This window comes from Dendropsophus ebraccatus, chromosome 5 (assembly GCF_027789765.1).
Source record: "Dendropsophus ebraccatus isolate aDenEbr1 chromosome 5, aDenEbr1.pat, whole genome shotgun sequence".
In the NCBI taxonomy this organism is placed as follows: Eukaryota; Metazoa; Chordata; class Amphibia; order Anura; family Hylidae; genus Dendropsophus; species Dendropsophus ebraccatus.
In genome coordinates this window covers 30806900-30831829 of record NC_091458.1, presented here as the reverse complement: position 1 = coordinate 30831829, position 24930 = coordinate 30806900, and the positions used below count along the sequence as shown (strand labels likewise).

At 41.3% G+C, this 24930-nt stretch overlaps 1 protein-coding gene across 1 annotated transcript in view; it reads right to left on the bottom strand.

Annotated features, from left to right (window-relative positions):
* Positions 1–609: 609 nt before the first annotated feature.
* The window catches only part of DDX10 (DEAD-box helicase 10), a 161055-nt gene continuing 136734 nt past the window's right edge, over positions 610–24930 (bottom strand). Inside the window, exon 18 of the mRNA XM_069969768.1 lies at positions 610–1625. Within this exon, the coding sequence (XP_069825869.1) occupies positions 1433–1625 (193 nt within the window). The 3' untranslated portion in view covers positions 610–1432. The remainder of the gene's footprint in view (positions 1626–24930) is intronic.

The window sequence follows — 24930 nt, the reverse complement described above, 5'->3', positions numbered from 1 at the left end:
ACCCGTGGAATAGGGCCTTTACTTAGGTTAGGTTTTTCCACAGGGTCGGAGTTGTCATTTCAGTGTTCAATGCAGGCAGCAGAAGAGCTAGAATCAGCCCTGGATTGATAGATAAAATTGTTTAACAAAAACAAAGACCCTGTTTACGACCCTGGACGAACTGGCAAGTATTTCTGTAGTGCTGCTCCCTTGTGTTTTAGGTAGATGGCGGCGGCTTAATCCCCCCCCCCCCCCCCCATACAGAATACAAGAAATCTGGACTGTGCCGAACATTCCTGTGTATGGAGATGATGGGATCCGAACGGAGTATACTAGTAAAAGCACCGTGGGAATGGAGAAATTATATGTTGGACTCCAAGCTGTGGGAGGTCACCCTATTCCAACCTAATCCATATATAGAAAAGAATACTGTATATTTTATATATATATATATATATATATATAATGACAAGTCTTTATTCTGTATATGACATGTTTTCAGATTTTAGAGATGTAAAAATAAATGTAAAAGAAACAAACAAAAAAATAATTCTTGATGTCACGGCAGGTCAACAACAAGGGCATTGGTTATATCAAAATCTCCACATCCCATCATTACCAGACCAGTGATAGAAATGTGTGGGCTGAGAAACATCTACGGCGCCAATGTTTAAATGTCACGACCCTCAAATTGTGAGCGGCTGGTCAATGTTACCTTTGGCTGTCCAGGAATGGTGGGAATTGTAGTCCAGCACCAGCTGGTGGGCCGCGAGTTTGACACCTGTGGGCTAGTGCATCATGATAAGGATAAATGACCCCAAAATACCACTTTGTTTTATAGGATGAAGTCACTGATATGCAATAAGATGTATGCAACAGATATGGAAAAAATTGGATATCCTTATGTGCAGATAATTGGTAAAGAGTGGTAATAACTAATGTAAAAATAAAGGATCATTTTATTTTTGTATGTCTATAACCACAACTTTATTTCAGATCCTCTACTTCTAAGAATGTTACGGTTACCTGTTAGCATTCAATATGTATTGCTGTATTTGCCATAAAATAGTAAAATCCCACTGGTGACACTTTGAGGTGTTGTCTACTATGGACAATCCATATTAGTTACATGGGTCCCCTGACAATAACTTTGAAACAAAGTTCCCCTTGTTGGGATACTCCAGCCATGACCACTATAACACAACCATGTCACCACCACGTTGGGCATATCAGCTATGATGTTGCTTCTTACTGTACCTGTATATTTTTTATTATAAACCTTTAATGTACATCTTATAATTTATGGTTACTTAATCCTCGGTATAAACAGATTTTCAAACATTCAAATGAAAATTACTTCAAATACAGCAAACATGGCGCATGACGTCCAGCTTTTATACCACTCTCAGACAAATAGATTTCGGGAAAACATCAAAACCAGGTGATCAAGTAACTAGCTCTTGTTGCGGAGAAGATGCATCACTAGTTCCTCATCCTCTGTAAGGGAAAGTCCTGTGTTTAGTGGCTCGGATGGTTCCTCAGAGCTTGGAACAGTCTTTCTCCTTTTGGCAGCCACTGGTTTTACTTCTTGGCCCTTAGATTTCTTGGTGAATGGTCTCTTCCTTGGAGGCGCCTCCTCATGGTCACTTAAACAAGGAAAAGATTATAAATTATAATTACCATTACATAAGTGAATTAAAGACATGATTATTAGAGATTAGCGCAACTCGAGCATGCTCAAGTCCATCTGAACTGGGCTTCGTATAAACTCGAGCATGCTTGAATCACACTCATCTCTAGTGTTATCTTGAATAGAAAATCCATCAAAGAACTTGGAACTTTTTATTAATAGAATACAGAAGAGATGTATAAATAAAGATTTGGGATCCTACTTTTGGTCCCGACATATGATATGATTCTTGGCACAATACTCTATATGTATACTACTATACATCATTGGTGAGTTGACCTGCACCATTCTATATAGACGCCACCAGCACAATCACTCAGGCCAAGCTTACACTTCGAACCCTATTACACAAAATGATAAATCGGCCCAAGTCAGTCGATTATTGCTCGAGGTAAAAGAGGCAATGATCAGCTAATGAAACGATCATTGGCTGATCGTTTCTTTAGGCCCTAACCTAAAATTCGTGGCCGGCAGCAGATTAAACAAATTCAACAAACAAGTTTACATTACCTATTCACGTTCCTAATCTCCTCCTGTGCCCTGCTTGCTTTCTCCCCGGCACCACGTTGCAGCTTCCAATCACTGGCTGCGGCAGTCCCGGACAGTCATTGGCTGAGCGGCCTGTCAGTTCTGACGGGCCACTCTGAAACTGCAAGACAGGATAAGGGGGCGGGGGGGAGCAGAGCGCAGGAGAAGCCCAGGAATGTGGATAAGTAATGTAAAAATTGTTTAGTCAAAGGCTTCATGGACATTGGTAACAATGTCCATGCAGCCCTTGCTAAACGATTATCATGCCTTGTAATAGGCCCAGTAAACAAGTGCAGATCTAGCCTTTACACAGAAAGATTTATCTGACAGATTTTTGAAGCCAAAGCAAAGAATGGATTAGAAAAGAGGCTAAATCTCAGTCTTTCCTTTATGTGCTGCTCCCTACTTTTAGTCGGTTCCTGGATTTAGCTTCAAAAATCTGTCAGACAGATCTCCATGTGTAAAGGCACCCATACACTTTCTGTAGTGCGAGCTATTTCACATCTATTAAGCTGTAGATGAGTTGCACCTACTTGCCCATTTACCCATTAGTAGTAATGAGCGAACTTTAGAAAAGGATGCTGGTTCAGCCACACTCTTGTGTTTAACTCCCAGCGTCTGGAGTAATTGGATTCCGCCTTACGGCTTCCAGGAAAACATGGATACAGCCTATGGCTGTATACATCTTTTCCAGGACTTCCTAGGGCGCCATTCAACTTCTCCAGATGCCGGGAGTTAAATGCCGACTATGGCCGACCCTGGAGTTCACTGACCACTAGCCATTAGGCTTCTCCTTGAAGCACAAAAAATCCCTAAAACAAACACAACAAACTTGCACCAAGGCTGTTTGGCTCTTTCCCTATAGCAAATCTGCCCCAATGTGTGTAAGGGTACCATTACACGGAGCGATTATCGGCTATCGCTTATCGCTCCATGTAATAAATACAATGATCAGCGGATGACAACGATCATTGGCTGATCGTTGATATAGGTTTGGACCTCTTTTTGTCGGGTGCCGACCGCGCACTGCTATGTGTAATAGCGGTGCACGGTCGGCTACTGACGATATACATTACCTATCCACGTTCCGGGGCTGCTGCTGCGTTCTTCTCCACGGGTCCCGCGCGCTCTAACTTCAGAGTGGCCTGTCAGCTGACAGCCTACCCAGCCAATCACAGGCCGCGGCAGTCCCGGCCTGTGACTGGCTGAGTGGCCACTCTGAAGTTAGAGCGTGCGGGACCCGTGGAGAAGAAGACCGCAGCAGCAGCCCTGGAACGTGGCTAGGTATTGTATATAGTTAAGCAAGGGCTGCAAGGACATCGGTAACGATGTCCCTGCAGCCCTTGTTTAACGATTATCGGGCCGTGTAATAGGTCCAGTAAACGAGCGACGATCTAGCAGATTGCTGCTCGTTTACAGGTATTATCGGGCCCCCATCGGCCTGTGTAATACCACCCTAACTATGTCGATAACTACAGAAGCCTTTTGAGGAGACTTGGAAACAGCTGCTATTTTCCGCTATGTATTTTCTTACAGATGCCATATTCATACGGAGTTAAATGATTCAGAAGAAATGCAAAAAAACCCCTAAAACTTTGGAGTAATTACATGTGTTAGTTTAAGTAAAATTTCAGACTTTGGAGTTAGTGACACATAAAATATAAATTGCGCGTCTACAAGCGTGTGCCGCCAGGGCCTGTTATAGAACACGGTTCACCAGGTAGCATATAAACATCATCAATTTAGGAAGAACGGCAAAGTCGTCCAATTATGAACGCGGGGGTAATAACCGAGCATAGAACTAAGTCTATTCACGTCTCTCCCTGAAAACTTTTAAAAGTTAAAAACGCAGTAACAGAGGGGGGAAGAAAAATCCAGGTTTCCACGTCCAATGTATTTGTCTCCTGCTAATCAGATTTGCGACTTCTAAACAGCTTGGAACACTTTGCAAATGTCAATTAGCCTGATCCGTCCTCTAATGATTCATTTTCTATTAAGTGTCTACATGCAGAGTCGTATACAAATAAGTCAAAGAATCACTGGAGGTTCAATTCCCAGAATGCATATCATGAAGCAATCTGCGCTAATATACAGGCAGACAATTACTTTGAGTGATCTATTCGGCTCTGTCCACCTTTACAGCTACAGGGGAAAGGGAAAGGTTTCAGATCTGCCTGTAATGAGCAGAGTTCTGGTAACTGATACGGTTCACGGTAATGAACTACAATGACAACTAAGACGCTCTGCAAGTTTATTGATACGACAGTTCTATAGAAATGATGATTCATCTTGAAGGGGTATTCCGGGCTAACGTAACAAAAAATATGGGGAAGTGTCAAATTGACAACTACTGTACAATGCTTGGTGACCTTCAGGATGGTGTGGTGGTGGCCCGCCGTTCGGTTTACAATAAAGACCCAGCACTAACCTCCCCCATTTTGTAGATTGTGGGCCTTCTAACAATCTGACACTTATTTTCTATCCTAAGGATAGGGGATGAGTTATATTAAAGGGATTATCCAGGCAATGAAATATATGGCCGTGTTCTTTCAGAAACAGCATCACTTATTACTATACTTAGTTTGGGTAAGGTTCTGCAGCTCAGTTCCACTGAAATGGAGCAGAACTATAATACCACACACAACCTGAGGACAGTGGTGAAGCTGTTTTGTAAGAAAGTAGTGTTTTTTCTATTCCTGGTGTAATGTTTTCGGCCCTGGGATCTGGGGCAAAGTCCATTCATGGAGAGACACAGACAAGGTTGCAGACTAAATGCGGTAATCTCCGTAGTTTTATTGGCAGCAGTGGAGGTGCAATGGAAACAGGTACAAAATAACAAATGGTAAAATAAAAACCTGCTCGTCTGAGCACTACCTAAACACTGGTAGTTCCCTCACTAGCACTATAGCAAACAAACCCAAAACTTTGCAGAAGACACAGGTACCTTCTGTGTGCAGCTCAGCAGACACACTTTTCCTTGTGTAGCACCCACACTCCCCATCCAGCTGACTAGCTGGCTCTATATAGTCTGGACAAACTGTGGTCTGGAACATGGGGAGTAGTCACCCACCCAACACTGACTACTCCCAGTAAGAACCGTCCCGGATCAGCTGTCTACAAACAGCTATAATAACTATAAAAAGGTGCCAACCACTTACTGCAGTTAACACAGCTGAATTATCGGTTCTTACTTTACCAAGGTACCTCGGTAACATGTATGTAAAGAACCTAGCTGGAATATATACACCATTATATACCTTCCCAGCTGCTGTCTTAGGGTCCTATTACACTGAGCGATTTTTAATGATTGACGACTAACAATAAACGATCGCAAACTAGATTGTTTATCATTAACCTGAAATCGTTCACCATATAACACAGAATGATAATCGTGAGTTACAATCGTTACTATGATAATTATTGTGATTGTTACTAAGATAGTTAATTCCTTGTGATCCCAGAAAAACAATGGGCAAAGTGCAATTACACTGAACGATCAGTGAAAAAATGCAGAACTTGAGCGAACAAATGTGGAATTACAGCGAGCGATTAGCGATAATTTTAGGTTCAGATCTATATCAACGATCAACGACATACAATCGTTGCCTGCAATTACACAAAACGATCATTTAAATTCGAACGATTTAACGATTTTTCGCACGATAATCATCCCGTGTAATAGGGCCCTTACACTGGCTAACATCGTCAAATGTTAACACAGAGTACCCCTTTAAGATCCCTTCATGACTGACAACACATGGTGAAGGCTTTGGTTGGAGAAGTGAAGATCATGACTCCTCCTAAATGGAGAAAGAAGGGAAAGAAAGATGCGGAAATGGCTATATGTAGCAGAGGTGAATATAATATACCTATAGGGATTGCCACTTTGATCCTTTAAAAAATACTAAACTTGTCCACAGTTGTCTGCGGTATTGCAGGTTAGATTCACTTCAATGGGGGTGGAACCGAAATATCAGACTATTAGCGGCAATGCTTCTGAAAAAAAACAAAAAACAGCCACCTGGGTCTGATTCAGAACAAGCCCTTAAACCACGAGTTATAGTCATACAATAAAACAAAAATTATTAAAGGGACTGAAAAGCAGAACTGTTTTCTTTTTCCAGCAGCACTGCCGCTCCAGTTTTGCTCCATTAGGCTATGTTCACACTACGTAAGTTTTGTATTAACCACGGCCGTTGTTGCAGATTTGCAGCAACGGGCATGATTAATACGAAACTTACATAGTGCTGCCGTCGATGGAATCCCGGCCGGAGTGTATACACATAGTATACGCTCCAGCCGGGATCTCTAGCGCTGCTGCAAAAAACTGACATATCAGTTTTCTGCGGCGGCTATTCATTAAATAGCTGGAGTCTTACGCCATGTGAACATGGCCTTAACGTTAAAAATGGCTCAATTGCATGAAGCAAGTCTGCTGAATCAGGCCAATTTAGCAAATCATAGCTTCCTGTAGTAAAGACAAGAATCAGCCAATTACATCGTTCATTGGCTAATCGTGTCTTTAGGTTTTCACTTAAAATCATCTGCAGCCGGGTGCGCATCACTATGTGTAACAGCAATGTGCGGTCAACGGCTGATGAATGGGTTAAAAAGAAAAAAAAAACTTGTACATATCTCTCCATGCTCACTGATGTCCTGCTAGCTTTAGGGCCCTATTCCACCGGACGATTATCGTTCGAATCTAAAGGATAATCGTTCGGTTGAATAGCAGTTAATGACTAACGACCGAACGAGAAATCGTTGATCTGGACCTATATTTGTCGTTGCTCGTTCGCAAATCATTCGCTTTGAATAAGAAGTCGTTCGCAGTAGTGACTAACGCAATAGCTACGAAAAGACGACCGCAAGACCGATCATAAGTAACGATTATTGTTCCATGTAAATGGGTGAACGATTTCAGGTCTTTCGTAATAGCGATCGTTTGGATCGTTTATCGTTAACGATTATGTGGAATAGGGCCCTTAGCCTGCTCCCCACAGTGACTGAAGTGACAGGCTGCTCAGCCAATCAAATATGCAAAAATACAGCTAAGACACCATCACGTGTTTCTCAACGTCAGACGCTCGCTTACACCAAATCTGCAGGCCGTGTAACATGGCCCTCAGGTTGATCTGCCATGCCACATTCAAAACAAAAGGGTTAGCTTTGTTATTACTAGATATAACAGCAATACTGCTCGAAGACTTGTGTGGCGCTAAAACAAGCTTTGATGACTTTAAAGGGTTATTCTGTTGTCAAAAAATAATTTGACAATGGACTGGGGGATCAATAAAAATAATAAGAATTAAACCATACTCATCCTGTCCTGATCCCCCACAGTTCTAGGTGCTTCCTTCTACCTGTCATTCTCTCAGGGAATACCTATGCAGACAATCACTGGGAATTATTCCTGGGATATTTATCTGTATTATCTATATCGCCAGAAAAGATCAATTTATATTACGACTTCCCACGACGGCCACTCTAACTTTCTGCCCTCCGCAACAGAGAAAAGAACAGCTGAGCAACATAAACAGGGAATCTAATATGTTGATAATTCCTAATTCTGCAAGCTGTTTTCAAATCTCATCATTTTATATCAAAATTGTATTATGCTAGAAGAAAGTTCTATTTTTACTCGCTCCAGCCTTTCATTTCAACACGCTGGGTTTTAATTAAGAAGTGTTAAAATCTTGTTTTATTCCGTTGCTCCAGATGTCTCCTCATTCCAAGCTGTGTTATTTCACTTTAATGAATTAAAACCAATAAAACACGGAGGTGTTAACTAGACTGGCTAAGCATGCCAGAAATGGTGGAAAGAACTGATATGTATACACATACACACACACCATAAAGCAACGCCATATAGAACTTTTTATGCTGTAAAATCAGAAAATGTTCAAATACTATCATAAATAGTGTGAGGCCATGAAAAAAGCCAATGGTTACAAAAAAAAAAATCATACTCACCTGCCCTGATCCCCTGTCAGTGCACCGTCCGCTCTTTTTTACCGTACCCCATAATGAATACTGAGCTAGTATGAATGAATACAGTAGACAGCCATACAACAGACAACCATATCAGTGAACTGGTGAGTATAGTACCATTCCAGGTGTGCTGAATGGAATTATTTGCAATTGATAAAATGGTAAGTACATAAAAACGACACAGGCCACTTGGTAAAGTTCCCCCATAAAGAATTCCCTTTAAACGAGTACTGATCTGCCCAACTAATAGCGCCCTTATCCTGAGACTACACCACTTATTTTTCCTTGAAAATCCCTTTAAGGATTTTTTATTTCAGCAAATCTCTCATACTCTTTATACTTATCATCCTAGAGGAGATGTCACCCGCTCCGGAGAGGACAGCTATATATCTTAAGTCATCCCCTTAATACTCCTGCTGTCTTACAAGACTATTTTTCTTTACATTGTATATAAACTTTTGCTGTTCCAGTCTTTCTTTATTATCACTACGACACTTGCCTCCGGTTTATTTCTAAACCAATTTTGGGTTAACTTTTTTTTTTTTTTTGTCCTGAGCCGTACACTTTTCACAGATATAACTGTGCAGCTCCGAGGCAATGAAAGAAAGTCAAGCATGTAATCTTTCATCCCAAATGTGCTGTAGCGTGCTCTCCTATACAGTAGCTCAGGCCCTGCTTAAGGTGGTATATCACTAGTTTCATGACATGTAGAAAATGCGAAATTAGCTGGTGGTTATGAGGCACCTTCCCTGTGTGACAATTTAAGAGGAATATTATAAAACTATTATAAGCATGTCATTTATTCTTTATTTACAGTGAAAAGCACAATTTACGGAGGTTCTATACTATTATAGGGTCCGTGGACAATATTTCATACCACAAAATAGCAATATTTTGGGATCTACAGTGATTAGGGCTATAAGGAAAGCTGGCAGTAAGTGTTTTATTTACCTGCAGCACCTCCACAGGAGGAGGAGAGAATTACAAGTTGTCCACCAGAGCAAGAGATGCTCTTTTTGACTTGGACAAAAAAATGGTGGATCTTCTACTGATTTAGAAACCTCTAACAAAGTATAAGAAAATGATTGCAGATGGGGGTGTTGCAGTCAAACACAGTTCATCTGTTGTATAGAAACATTTACGCAATATTTTAGTATTATATTTAATATTTTATTTATATGAGAGAGAAAAAAAACTTCACAATTTATTTTTAGAGAATAAAGACTTGTTCTGATCCTGTGACAGTCACACAGGTGCCTGGCTCGCTACAGTAGAGTTATCAAAGCTCCACTTTTAAGAGAAAGTCATGCATGTAATCTGTCATCCCAAATGTGCTGTAGCGTGCTCTCATATAGTGTCAATCTGGCCCCGGTTAAGGTGGTATATCATTAGCTTCATACAAAACGCAAACGGATTATAGTCATTCTGCTATAATGAGCTTTCCTCCATAGAGATTTACCTACCGTATATGTTGGTTATGTAAAAATACTTAAAAAAAAAAAGAGCACTTTTGCTTGAAAATGATGCTCAAAATTGTGCACACATTTCTTAAAGGGGTATTTAAGTTTTGTCAAAACAAGCCAATCCATTACAAAATACAATAAAGTGCATTTTTTTAATACGCGTATGCACATGCGTTTAGGACAGTAATGCCATATAGTCTGTGGGGAAGGAGGAAGAAATAGCGGCTGATCTTCTGATCAGCTCTGATCATTGAGATAAAACACTGTTTCTAACACATTAGTAAATTTGTTCCTTTATAGTTTTACAAATGTGTTTGTGCCTAGAGCCACATTTGACAGTGCATGAGCTTCTTTGAAAAATGTGAAGCATTATTACAGGGGTTCTCTGGCATAAGAACATTTATTATATGTTGGTGCCCTATTTGAAAACATAAACATCTTATGCTTACCTCTCTGCGCTCCCCTGATGTTGAATCTCTGGTGTCCACCACTGACTGCAGCAGCTGCCACTTCCAAGACAACCTTATCTGGGAAGTGACAAGCTGCTCAGTCAATCACTGTCCTTGGGGCTGCCTGTCTCAGTAAGTGATTGGCTAAGTGGGCTGTCACTGCAGAGATAAGTTTGTCTCAGAAGTGGTGGCAGTGACTGTGGTCAGCCAGAGGACATCAAAGAGGACACAGCAGGACATCAGGGGAGCACAGGGAGGTAAGCATACAATTTTTTTTTTATAATTACTAATAGGACAGTAAGGTGTTAAAAGAATTTATAATGCAAGATAACACTTTAAAATGTCTAATGTGGATGAAGAGTGATGGCTTTTTCGGTACATTAAAATGAAACAATTAGCTGACCTAAAAGCTGATTTTTCAACTCACTGCTGAACAATATTGGCCTGTTTGGCTCATAATACTCTAATACGGCCCTAACTTTACTTGCTGGGGTTTTTCCCAGACCTTTACTTGGTCACTTGGTCAGCGAACTTCAGGCACATTCGGGTTTGTCCGAACCCAAGTGTGCATCATTTTATTAGCGGTGGCTGCTGTGGTTGGATGCAGCCCTAAGGAGTTCTGGAAAACATGAATACATAGGCCACAAAACTGTATCTAGGTTTTCCAAACAGCCTTAGGGCTGCCTCCAACTTCAGCAGCCACCGCTAATCAAATTCCACAAGCTCAGGTTCAGACAAAACAAGTGTGCTTGAAGTCCACTCAACTCTATATAGGATTATTAAAATTGATCCAAGTGACCAACCAAAGGTCTGGGCTAATCAAATTTAAAGAAACACATACATCCCCCCCCCCCCCAAATGCTATTCTCTGGTGTACATTCTATATTTATACATAATTTATCAATTTACCTAAACTGTATTTCTCAACTATTCAGAGTACAAAAGCAAGAAGTATTGTCATGGGTTAACAGCCTGCCTGCGACTTCAGCCTCTAATGCTTTAAGTCAATGTTTTTTCCTAATTTTTCAAATTCAAGTCTGTAGCAGGGTCCCGCCTCGGCTGCCGAATTCAGATGCTGACTGGCTGAGTGGGGCTGACACATCACCACCCGAGTCCCTGCTCATATCAGGAAACAAGCGGGTACTGGGAACCGGAGCGGGGGACAGCGGACCCCTCCGCTGAAGCTGGGATGGTAGGTGCGTGTTATGTTTCACTTCCTCCCCGGCTGTTTTGGGAGGACAAAATGTCCGTCCCCGGACTTCCACTTTATTATTATAGATATTTATACTTAAGTCTGTTACAAAATTTCCAGTTACTGATTCACTCTGGTCTTAGAAATTAATTTCTAACCAGTGATTGCCAGTGTAGGACCCCCTACTTGACTCCTAAGTCCAGAATGTTAAGTTAAATTTGAAATTTTGTAATAAATTTATATATCAATCAGCTCAGCCTCTTACTCTACAATATATGATACATACAGACTGGACTGGACTTTAGACATGACAGGTGCCTTCAAGTACACTTCACTCATCACAGATGCTCCGGTCATGATAAAGTTAACCGGGCATCGTGTCCACATACCAGGTTATTCGGAATGAATAATTAGCCAGCTTGTATAAAAACATCTGCCAAACAGATGTTTGAGGCTGAAAAGAGAGGCAACTCCAAAATATTGGCACTTGGATAATCAAACATACTGTGCCACAATCTTATTTTCGGATAATAAATTTTAATTTACAAGGCCAAGGCAAAGATCCTAATGAAGATTAATTACTGCGGTGTCTTTCATAAAGCTCAGTGCAGCTTCTTCCTAAGTTACTGTCAAAGCTCTAATGAAAATATATTGTGTTGTTAAAGTCTCTCTCTGGCCATTGTCTGGCCTCAAAAATGACCCAAAAAATTAATATCACAGTTGAAAAACCTGGGTCGCTAAAGTCGAAAATATTATAGTGAAAAAATGTAAGCAGGTAATAAAAGTTACCGTACATGAGTAACAAATATAAAACGACCTATAGGCATGGGGGTGGGCAAAACTGGGCAATTCTGCTTTCTGGTACTTTTTGTATGTCGTAGTTTTGTTCCCATAAACGTAAATGAGACCTTGAGTCTTTCTCATCATACCTATACTTCATAGAGTGGCTGTGATTTATTATTTCTTATTATTATGGTGGATTATTTATGAACAAGGCAGAAACAAATTGTGGCATCTTCCATCAGAATCCACATGTATGAAATTATTATGCCGTAGAAGAATTGTTCTACGAATATGGCAACCAATGAAGTATTGTATGGCAGCACTCGTATGGCAGTCAACAACATAGCCATAGTCACAAAGCAAAATCCTCAGTGAAGTTCCCAAAGCTGGGACTACTAAAAGGACTCTGAATGTGAAATTCACTACAGAACCAAACGTCTATGGCTCAGACTGCCATTTTTGTGTAGCTCAGTGGCTGCGCATTGGAAATGATACGTTTTGGTTAGGTGGGTATGGAAACACTTCATGTAAAAGTTGATCAGTAAAAAAGCTAAAACTTTAGTTCTAATTACCTGATCAGCTGAGCGGGACCGGAGCCGGGAGCCTCACTGCAGGTAATGTAGGCTCTCGGCGACGGGCTGGGGGATGTGGCCGGGGCTGGGGGATGCGGGCTGCGGCAGCGGGGGGTGGGGGGCTGTTAAAGCACATATTCACAGCGGGATGTCAATCCCGCTGCGAATATGTGCTATCATAGGGGTGAATTGATACTGATCCGCAGCTGATCTCGCTTCGAATCCACAGAAGTGAGATCCGCTGCGGATTCGGTAGGTGTAAAGGCACCCTTAAGAACAAGTTGGTGCCAGAGGATTCAACTTTATTATAAGGTGTAAGGCGTATGGGCGCCTTATAGGTGTGTGCCAGAAATTAGGTTTTAATCAACAGTAGAATCAATTTATAAAAGTTACCAAAAGTTAGCGTCAAAGGAGTTGTCCAAGATCAGAAACATAAAACTTCTTGCTTCCCACAATGGCAACTCGCTTGTCCATCAGTGGGATCTGGCACGGCAGCTCAGCTCAAATGATATTGCTCAGGAATACCCGTTCCTATGCTGTGACCAGTCTATTTCAGATTCTAATTTGCATACAGTGGTTAATAATGTCTATCGAAGGCAAAGGTGCTACAACAATGGTCAGACCATTAATAAACAAAGGTTTCACGTCAATGAAGCATCCACTGCAATTAATCACAATGTGAACTGTCCCTTATGCCTCTCAGTTATTGCTAAAAATAATAAAGAGCCGTGAGGACTTCATTAACTATAGATGGCTGTGTGATTAATTCACAGGAGAGAAGATAAAGAAGCAAGAAAACCTCCAGAGTTGTATCACAGGTAATGAAGGGTCTGATGGGCGCCAAAGCGACTACAATGATAGTCTAATGAGCCAGCAAATTACAGAGAACAATAATAAATGGAACAAATCCCAAGTTGGGAGGTCGTGGTGCTACATTGCTTATGCTAGTCAATGTAAATTATATAAAATGCATAAAATAGCCCATCTAGCTGTTATTGACATCCTAATCACCTACAGGTGCCGCAAACAGGGTGGACGGCTCTCTACCTCGAGAGAGGTGCAGATCCGAGAGATAGCAAGTGCAATGGAGGAAGATGCACTTCTCCTACTTAGGTTGGGTCTTAAACACAGAGCTGGCTGTTGGAGTTTGAAGAGAAAATGGTGTTACCACTCCATCTTCTCTATGGTTGTTGTAGCTTAGTTAGGCTCATAAAGCGCCACCTGGGGAAGCTCTGTAAGAGAGAACGCTCCAAGTCTGGAAAATCTGACATATGTGGTATCGAATAATGGTGTAACCATCTAGTTCACATGTACCTTCTTTGTTCCCATGTTTCCTGGAAGAGAAACAACAAACTCACAAGGAGTCAAAGAGAAGGTCAATCCTCCGAAACGTCAGTGGGAGGTTTGGACGGTGGAGGAGGGTATGTTGGCCTGTGAGCGACTGTTTACACATTGTACCCAGTGAATAAACCAACCTTTGCATTAAAGATTTGTGAGTACGTTGTTTCTCTGAAGCAGAGTTAGGGTCCTATTTTTAATCGTTAACCTGAAATTGTTCACCATATTACCCAAAACGATAGAAATTAGTTACAATCGTTACAACAATCGTTTACTTTATCTGATCCCAGCAAAAGAAGCAACAATTTGGAATTACACTGAACGATTAGTGATCAAATGTGGAATTACACTGAACGAATGTGGAATTACAGCAAACGATTAGCAATGATTTTAAGTTGAGATCTAAATTAACGAACAATGACACACAAACAATTTTTTTGATCGCTGCCTGCAATTACACAGGATGATCATTTAAATTTGAATGATATAATGATTTTCTGCACGATAATCGTCCCGTGTAATAGAGCCCTTACACTTCCAGGAAATACGGGAACAAAGGAGGTACATGATGATAATATAAAACGGTTTGCAGATCATTACAAGCCTATCCCATTGCGTTGGATTGAAAGTTACTGACATACCACCCAATGCAACCCAGGAGATAGTCATCCCCATGAGCTACATGACCCAATGGGTTGTCACAATTGACTATATACACACACGTAGAGAACAAAGTTGTAGTTTACGATCATAGAGATAGTTAATTCTGCATAGGAGCTGAATGAATAATAAGGATAACTGCATCAAATAGAAAACGAAATAGCTGTGTGCTTGCATATAGTCTGACATCTATATATAAAAACTATCCCTAATGCACAACCTTTACGTCTATATAATAACTATCCCTAATGTGCAACCTTTAAACCAAATCAATTTATTCTGAAGGGTTTAACTTTATTAACGTTTCCGTGCTTGACAACACATGGGAAGGAGCCCTTAGCAGTACGGCATACATAAGAATTATAATAAATAAGAGCACCCGGAGATTTGCACATTCAGCAGATTTATGACTCACAAATCACCGGCCTGCAAATCGGTTTTGAAGGATTTATTACATGCGTGGTAATAAAATAATCGTGTTACCACGACTTTGACGACAGAGAATATGAGAACCCATAAACAGAAAAAGCATAGCGTGAACACTTTATAGAGGAGCAGACAGGGTATGTGTATAGCATGATGGACAACACTTTCAGACCATGGCCGATCAGAATAACGAGCTTGGAGAAGTCTACGTTTAGCATGTTCTCTGCCGGTTTGGTATCACATGACTGAGATGGGCGAATAATGTAGACATATTGGGCCGAGTAAAGAGAGAGGGACACGGCAGTGCAGATCTCTTCCCGATGGTTCGGCCAGTTTGAACACTCAGACCCCAACCTATAGAAATTTTCGACATGTCAGAAGTCTGCTTGTAGTAGGGACGACCCAGCACTCACCAAGTAGTTCTGCTAATTCATTATAGTGTAATAAGAATAAAGAGGCAATAAGGACGCGTTTCGGCCATGCTTAGGTAGCTGATAAAGGCCATGCTTGGCCGAAAAGCGTCCTTACTGTACCTGATGCATATTGCACTATAATAAATTAGCAGAACTACTTGGTGAGTGCTGGTTCTTCTCTACTACATGTCTGGATACCTACCACCTCCAGCATCAATGCTGTTGGAATTGCCTTCCTTTCCACACCCAGAAGTCTTCTTGTGACAGCTACACTTTAAACCTTTAAACCTGACTAAACACGCAAGGCATGGACGGGCTGGGACTGCCAGAGGAAATCTTCTCTAGTTTTTGAGTACAGCGTATGGCTGTATCCATGTTTTCCCAGACTACCTAGGGCTCCCACCGGTATTCAAATGCCAAACGATCGGACCGGAGCATGCCCAAGTTGCGCTCATCTTGATGAATACCATCAACAACAAACATGTTATAAGAAATACCTACCTTAAGGGGTTGTGTGAGAGGGGGACAAGAAACCTGAGGTAGTTATACAAAAAAGGTATAAACAGCTGACTGCTTTGTGGGAGGCTTCTGTAAGAACCTTATTCACACACATCGATTTCTGTGTAGCGACATCATTCTGTTGGTTCTGTTCCTATCTAATGAGTGGAACAGTACATCAGACAAGACACTGCAGACTGTTCAATTCTTTTGTGTATAAACAAACTTTTTTTTTTTTACATTTTTATAGAATTATTGATCTTTCTGCTCACTTAAAGGGCAATTATTGATAAGAATACTCAATCCCTCTGATCGGGAACATTACGGCTTCACATAAACGTCTTTCACATTTTATCTCATTTCCAAAGAACTTCACTACACGCTAATGTGCTCTTCCTGATAAAATGTAGCACCATTGATCCGGCTGCTATCTGCCACATTGATCGAACCTTCATCAAACACATTGAGCTGACACTGAATACACAGTTCTCATGGGCTGAGGACACGCTCGCACTGTGTAAACATACAGTAGTAACACCGGTAGAGTAAACTCTGGCACTGACATGTATCACTTGCTCGTAGTCTTTTACATACAGCTAGAACATTCTTCTCCTTAGAAGGTTTCCCCATTTGATCCTTAGATTTTCTCGTAATTTTTCACTAGAACAATAAAGTAATATTTATAGACTCAATAACAAAAAAAATAATGCACCAAATTGTTGTTGGAATCAAACTTTGTGTACTTGACTGTAATGATGATATATTAAATTATTAGAATATTAGAGGTAAAGTATATGTTTGTTGGGCATCTCCTGCCTGGATACAAGATGAGATATGGTTGAGCATGGAGGTATACCGGTTCTGTGTGATATCCTGCATAGATGCCCACATATGTTGCAACTGGGCCTCTAGATCCTGCAGACTTGTTGCCATAAATGCTTGACTGGCAATATATTAGGCCAAGGTGTGGCAAGCTGGCTCAGACATTCATGCTGGAAGCCATGAGAGACAACACATGTGGCTGCTGGAGAAGCTGGATACCGCCCAAGGGATAGGCTGTATCCATGTTTTCCTGGCAGCTCTAGGGAGGCATCCAACTTCTCCAGCCGCAGTTCGGCAAATCCGCTCAACGCTACTCTTGACTATTCACGATAACAGATGTTGCAGGGATAAGGGGTGGGCATGAAGAATTTCAACTATACCATCCTGTTGTTTGTAGGGAGACAAGCTGCCAACAGTGGAGTTTGGTAACAGATTTGGAAAGCAGAATGACAGCCAATACACAAGATTGTCAAGTACTCTCTCTAATTACTGCATTACATAGCTCAGCTATTAAAAGGGATATTTCAAAGTTTTAGGTAAAAAAAAATATTTAAAAAGGTACTGCTGAGGTGGGGAAAAAAAAAAAAAAAAAAAAGAAAAAACGCATACTTACCAAGTCCTGGTGCCTGGCTGACCCCACCAGAGTTCCAGTACCTCTGTTTCCAGTCCTCACATCTTCTCTTCCTGGTGCAGAACGTAACACCAACCACTGGCCACAGTGCCGTTCCATCTCTGCCAGTGATTGGCTAAGGTGACCGGTCCTGCACTAATTGCTAGTTTCGGAAGCAGGAAGAAGAGAGAAAACAAGCAGAAAGGAAACATGTAGCAAGTATGGGAGCTGTGAGGGAGCAGCGAGGAGCCATATTTCCCCTGTTCCAGCAGCACATTATTATTTAATAAAACCGCAGAATACCCCTTTAAGAGTCTGGGAAAGCGAGCTGATTATTTTCTAGTTGAGGTAAATTCGCTTTAAAATAAAGTTTTTCTAAAATATTACCCATCAACAAAAACACAATTTCTCATTAAGACACCGGGAGTTGTTGCAGCTCGGCTTCATGTTCTTCTTCAGATCGTGCAGCTGTTAAAGCTTCAGGCCAAGAACAATAAATTTGATTTTAAGAGGGGGAAAAGAGCTGGAGATAAACTGCTCCCCAGCCCCACCGCTTGTCACTAATATGCTTTCCACAAGAGCTTATAAATGACCTTTAGTTTTATAGAAGTTGGAAGATACTCTGCAAAAAGCATTAATAACAGCTCTTGTGCTGCTGGAATCTCACTGGCGATAAGCACAAACTGAAGAGGAGATATATACCGCCAGAAAATGGGATTCTACCTGAAATAAAGATTGACTCCTCAACTAGCGTTACTCCCGAGATGATCGTGAACTCAGACAGACAGTCTGTCCCACAGCCCCGTACATTGTCTGCATCATCATTAAAGACTCCTGGATGAATGAGAGAACCTTATATTAAATATACAAAATTCTCGTATCCTGTGACCCCTATGGTTTTTTTTTGGTTCTGTGATATGAGCAGAATTGCAGCTGAGCTGGATCCATCACAAAAAAGAGACACCAGCGGCACTGACATGTCTCCACTGCCTTATACTCAGGTCCATTAGGTTCTGTCATTTTGAGAGGGAGAAGAGTGCTGAATATGCTGCCCAATTATTCCTGTCCAATACGATGGCATCTGAAACGGTGGCTCAGAAACAGAAGTTGTGAATATGTTCAGTCGTCCTAGGGTAATTGTCTGGGAGACCCATTTCCCTAAAAACCTTAAAGGGGTATTCCTGATGACATACTTTTTAATAAGCTGATCATGGAAAGAGAGGGGGTCCTACTTCTGCCCCCCCCCCCATCAGTCCTGAGAATACTGTCCCCTGAATAATGCACAGTGCACATGTGCAGCCAGCACTCCATTCATTCTCTATGTGGCTTCTGAACATTGATGTCCTCTAAGCTGCCTTTTGATGTTTGGCACCCCCCACCCCCTCCTTTTTTTTAAACTAACCTATTTCTATTTTGTGATTGTCATTATTTCATTTAATTGTCTGAACATTATTTTGGTGTCAGAAATATTTTGATCTGCTCTGTTAGAAGAATTTCAAATGTTTTACAGCAGGTAAACAGACATAGGGACATCACTGAAACTGACAGTTTTCTAGGCATGCTCTGTGACCTTTGCACAGATCACTGTGCAGGGAGGGGGTGGAGTAGAGCTGTAACCATTACCTATTGTGAATAGTGATAAAAAGTCTGTTCATAATAAAGAATGTATACTTACCTGTCCCAATGCCCCACAGTGCTGCATCACTGTCCCTGTACCCTCGCTGGCTTTCTGAAGCTCCTCCAATGTCACCAGCCCACTGATGGATTGTCTGCTTAGCAAATCATTGACTGGGGCGGGACACTGCGGAAGTCACTGGCTAGCTGAGCGGGCAATCCATCAGCCGGGTCGGGTACTTTACCCCCTGGATGTAGCAGGAAGCCAGGGGAAAATGGGGTCCGGCAGCTGTCAAAGAGCCGGGGAAGCGGCGCTGCAGGGGCACAGGGACAGGTAAGTATACATTCTTTATAATGTTCCCCCTTTTTTTCTTACCAGACTAGTCTTTTAATTCTTGCTTGGCTGGGGGTCCAGGTAATATATATTTTAAATAGATGGACCCTTACTTCTATTATCTGAGGACAGCTTTTCTTCATGTGAATGACAGATAAGTGTACCAAAATGTAAAACCATGCACATCAGAGTTTAAAATAAGAATTCTAAGCTAGGGTGCAAAAACCTCTATGCAGTTTATTATAGATTTAAATTACTGCAGCGCTTTACTTCCTCCCTGCTGCCAACAGCTGCAGAAATGGATATGCACAGAATAACGACATAACTAGACATAAATTTGGCCAACAGATATCTCTCCAGTCCACCCTAAAAACAAGAACATTCAGCTTAGCCAAATGTCAATGTGTTGTGAATTGAGTTCATCTGCACGGGATGGGGAAATCCAACATGTCCTATCCCTCTCTCCCCAAAATCCATCTGTCGGGGGTAGAGTCTGGAGGCCTCCATAGACATTAGACAGTTGTCGGGGGTTGGACAACTTTTCACTAATGGCTAAAGATGTGGTGCTATTTCTGGAAGACAGCAGACATGTTTTCTAATCCTTGATAACCCCCTTCAAGGTAGTTTTACATGGGCCAAATATCAAGCAAATAACCGTTCCAAGGAACACTCAATACCAATGGTCGCCCTATGTAATAAAGACAGCGATCAGCCGACAAATTTAAATTCGTCACAATGGTATTGTACAACAGGATTGAAAAGTTTTTATTCCTCAATCCTTAAAAATAGTCAAGTACCAGAAAACGGTGGAGAAACTAGAGTCCTTTATGTATAATCTAAATGATACTGTCAAGCTATTAGATCAGTTCCAAGAGGAGGTAAAATCTAGACTGGACTGAAGTATCACTGTGGATAAACCTGGACTTCTCATAGATACCGTCTCACAAAAAAGGTTGTTACATAAGAGGAGAAACCTGGGACTATGGGAAAACATGTAACTGGGTTCTTAAAGCACTCAAGGCCAAAAAACTGCGGACGGTTATTAATTGAACATGCTTTACTTTTGATTGGGCCACGGATGCCAGTGGGGCAGCATTGGGCTCTATTAATAAAATAATCAGTTTTATTTTTTTATGTTTTTGAGTAAAACAGACTATATGCATTAAAACAAGGTCACGCTGAGCTGTATGAATAGCATAATAGTAGTCTGAGTAGTGATGATCGTAAATGAAGGTAAAATATAAAAATCTATGAAAAACATAACAGTAATCTGGAATAATAGTAAAATGGTAAAGTATAAAAATGTAACATGTCGGTAAATACTATATATAGTAAAAACTCCCAACATACTATGTCAGGTCTGCTCTAATGTGAGTACAGATGACAGATTGCCTGTATATCCCCTTTAAATTAACATCTATCATTTCTAGATTGCCCGTTTGGGTCTTGGGATGTTGGTTACTTCAATTCAGGAGACAGCGCTCACTAATAGGAAAATATATTTCATGAATTATTAAACAGAGATGGAATTTCTGGTTCATTTCATCAGGGATAACTGTCTGGTATCAAAATGTTATTAATATCTACAACAACTCTAGAAATAATAAGTAGTAGCCAGTGCCATGTGTACCGGGAGGACATACTAATGACATCCTCTTATAATATCACAGGATAACCACATACACTAAGGCCATGTTCACACATGACTTACAATTGTCCCATTAGGATTCCACATGGTTTATGTTGGCCTTAAGCTGCCATGGTAGTGTGAATGTAGTCTAGCGAATACTGTTGCCTCTCATATCTGCTGTGTGCAAAGTGCATTTTGAGGCATAAAACAGCCATTTTACAACTCAAAAAAACACTGAATTAGGCTCTGTCCACACAATGGTGAAATTGAGTGGATGGCCGCCATATAACGGTAAATAACGGCCATTATTTCAATATAACAGCCGTTGTTTTAAAATAACAGCAAATATTTGCCATTAAATGGCGGCCATCCACTCAATTTCAACATTGTGTGAACAGAGCCTGTGTTTTCAATCCACTCCTGGTTTTGGTTGCAATATGAGGACCACAATACTGACTGAAATATACGTAGTGTGAACCCAGCCTTACAATGTATTTAATGGGAAAATTCTGGAAAATTCACATTGCAGTTTGGTAATAATTACAGTAAAAAAAAAAAAAACAACAACAACAAAACAAAGTGTTTGGTACTTATTAATGGTTGTCTTACATGCAAAAAGTACATTTTTTGCATATTAACTTACATATTTTTTTGTGCTTTTTCTGCATCTAAAATGGTTCCAAACACGGACATATTCACCTTTTTGTTGTCTAAATTCCTGAGAGTGGAGCTCCTACTGTGGAGTAATAAGGTGCTGTTCATACAGTGGGGTCTTTGCTACCAATGTTGTGTGACTGCAACAGCTACTAAATGGCCCATGCTCTTTAGTGGCTTCTTTACTCTACACACAATCAAATACATGGTATGTGGTGTAATAACTGGTAAGTAGTGTTGAGGGGACTTGCCAAAATTTTTGAATTCCCAATGTTCTCAGAATCCCAACTTTCGGCTTTTGACACCCGACGTCTGCCCTAGTAGGATAAGCGATAGGCTGTTTTCCTGGTAGCCCCAAAAGATAAACTCGTCCCAGAGTATTTGGTGTAGAGCAAAAAATACGATGGGAAAAGTTTATCTTTTGGAGTTCGTTCACCCTGTTGGAGGTGGGTCCCCTGCGTTTATAGTTAAGGAGAGGTGAGAAGCTGGTCAAACACCTACTGTTTTCCTGGTAGCCCTAGGGCGGGATCCAACCTCTCAATCCGTTGCAAGTCAAATGCCAAGCATTTTCATTTAGAAAACCTTGTTAAACCCAAACAGTGCGGCAAATCCACTCAACACTACCAGTAAGTTGTTAGAAAGAGGGAAAGTTAAAGCGTAACTGTCATTTAAGGGTCATTTTTCTGAAAACAATAAATATCAATAGTGCAAGCGATTTTAAGAAACTTACCAATAGAGTTTTCTTCTGTACTGAAAATGCTGTTTTCCTAGCTCCCCCCTCACTTCAGAAGAAGCAGGATTTCTGTGTCCATTTTGCTCTATGGAGAGGGGAGGGGCTGAGAGGAGTGAGTGAGCGAGCATGGAGTCCTGTACAGCACAACACCCTGCAATCTTCTTTCAGCAAGTTCCTAGATAAGCACTGACCTTTCTGACCTCTGAATCCAGCATTTTTAGATGTCCAGACAGTCTAAAAACAGCTGACCTTCACGTCTCTTGTTCCTGCTCACTCATCCCCCTCGGCCCCTCCCCTCTCCATAGGATATAATGGACACAGTAGAACCTGGCTTCACTGGCTTCTCTGTAATGAAAATTGCCTGAAAATGCACAGATAAGAAGTGTGTTTGTGTGGGGGGGGAGATTGCTTTTTGAGTACAGAAAGAGGCTTTTTTGCCTAAAAAAAGTGTTTAGGGTATAAACCCACACACCGTATATGCAGCGTATTTACTGCTGCGATACGCAGCAAACTCGCAGCAAAATCGCAGCAAAATCGCAGCAGATTAGATCTAAATAACTGAACACAGCATCAAATCTGTACCAACAAATCTGCTGCGTATTTGTTGCATATCTGCTGCGTATACTGTGTGTGGGTTTATACCCTTAAAGTTTAAAGTTAAAAGTGTTCTTAAAATCGCTTATACTACTGATTTCTGCAAAAAAATAAAATAAAATACGACAGTTACACTTAAAGGTGCTATTCAGGGTTAGAAAAAATACAGCTAGGTTTTTTAAAAACAGCTCCACTCCTGTCCTCAGCTTGTGTATGCGATTACAATTCACCTTTAATCCTAGCATTTGAAAAGCAGACTAAGGGTATGTTCACACAAGCAGATTTACCACAACTAATTTTAAGCTAATCTGCACATGTGAACATACCGTTATGCCTTATGAAGTAGTCAGAAGTTGTCCACCGGATCCAGGCATTGTAAAGTCCGGTCAAAACCTGGCAGCCGGCAAGGGAGGGAATTTGATAAGGAGTATGAACTTACCTCTCCCTGTGCCTGCGTTGAGCGGTGTAACCCACCTCGGGAAGTCCAACAGAAGACATTTTTACCCCAAATTGTGATGATGTCATCACTCGGAGGGAAAATGCCTGTCCCAGCTGATGGACTAGCTGCTCAGCCAATCAGTGACTGGAGCAGCGTCCTGCCCCAGTCACTGACTGGTTCAGTGGCCTGCCCCAGTCACTGACTGGTTCAGTGGCCAGTGCATCGGCCTTGTCGTTAAGTGCCAACAGCGGATTGTAGAGCCCGCCCAGGGGTTCCCAGCCCAGTCTCGCCGATCACCACAGGCACGGGAAGAGGTAAGTTTGTTCTCCTGATCAAATTCCATGCACCCCTCCGAGCTGCCAGATTTTAAAAATGGCCAGACTTCTCCTTTAAAGTAGATGCCAATGCTTCAGATTAGAAACTACCTTCTTGGTATCAGAATCTTATATTTTAGTCACACAATAGTAGGAGATTTGAGTGAAAATGGAAACAAACAAATTGGAGGTAAATTACTATTTAGAGAGGAGTTCTGAAACCAGCTAATAAGACTTGCCCTATAATCTTATGACGGACGAGGACCACCTCCAGACGACTGGGGTCTGATGGCAAGTCTCCTGCAGACTAATAAGAAGGTAGATCAGAAAAGGCCATAGCGAAAGGCATATAGCAGGCACCTCAGCACTCTATACAGAGAGAGAGAGAGAAGACGTTGGCAGTCTCTAAGTAACCTTCTGGTACGTATGGTTCACAGTGTGGTGTATGTAACAGCTGTGACAGTCACTTTACATATGATGTCAGTTCTGAATGGTTAGATCCAACCCTGACATAGTTTTCTCATTGACATATGGTGCTGTGGCTGTCAGACTGCCGACACTGGGAGTAGCAGACGTCTGTGAATGCAGCATACAGCACAGCGTCTGCCCACACACTCCGTACAAAGCCATAGGCTAAATACTAGATTTAGGTTATTTTTACCTTTTCGTCTCCTTCCCCTTTACTATGCAAAATAAAAGATCAACAGGCCAAAGTTCACATTAAGATTGTGCGATTTGTAGCAGGTGATTGTACTTTGGCAACATACTAAAATTATATATATATATACACATACACACACACGGACACGGTCTGGTCCCACTGACTAGTCAACTAGTGGCGACCTTCGGGTCATTTTGCGCACATATACGCTCTTTGACTCACAAAGTATCACACAATAGTCTAGACACATATACGTTCAGAACATTTAGGCCATGGAAGTTAATGGAAGCCATATACAGACATACACTACCACGGGTGGTACAACTGTGATGTGAAGGATGGCTAATGTACATCAGTACAACATACAACTTTGGGTACACTCACACATCCTAAACCAAACACACCATGTTCATCCATTTCCATGCCGATGAAGGGGCTGAACTGGGACGTAGCGCGCTGCCACAACTATTTAACAGTAAGTACAGAACTTCTCCGAAGAATACTGGTTCCCAAATAGTTAACACTATGTCTCTATTCTCCCCAATG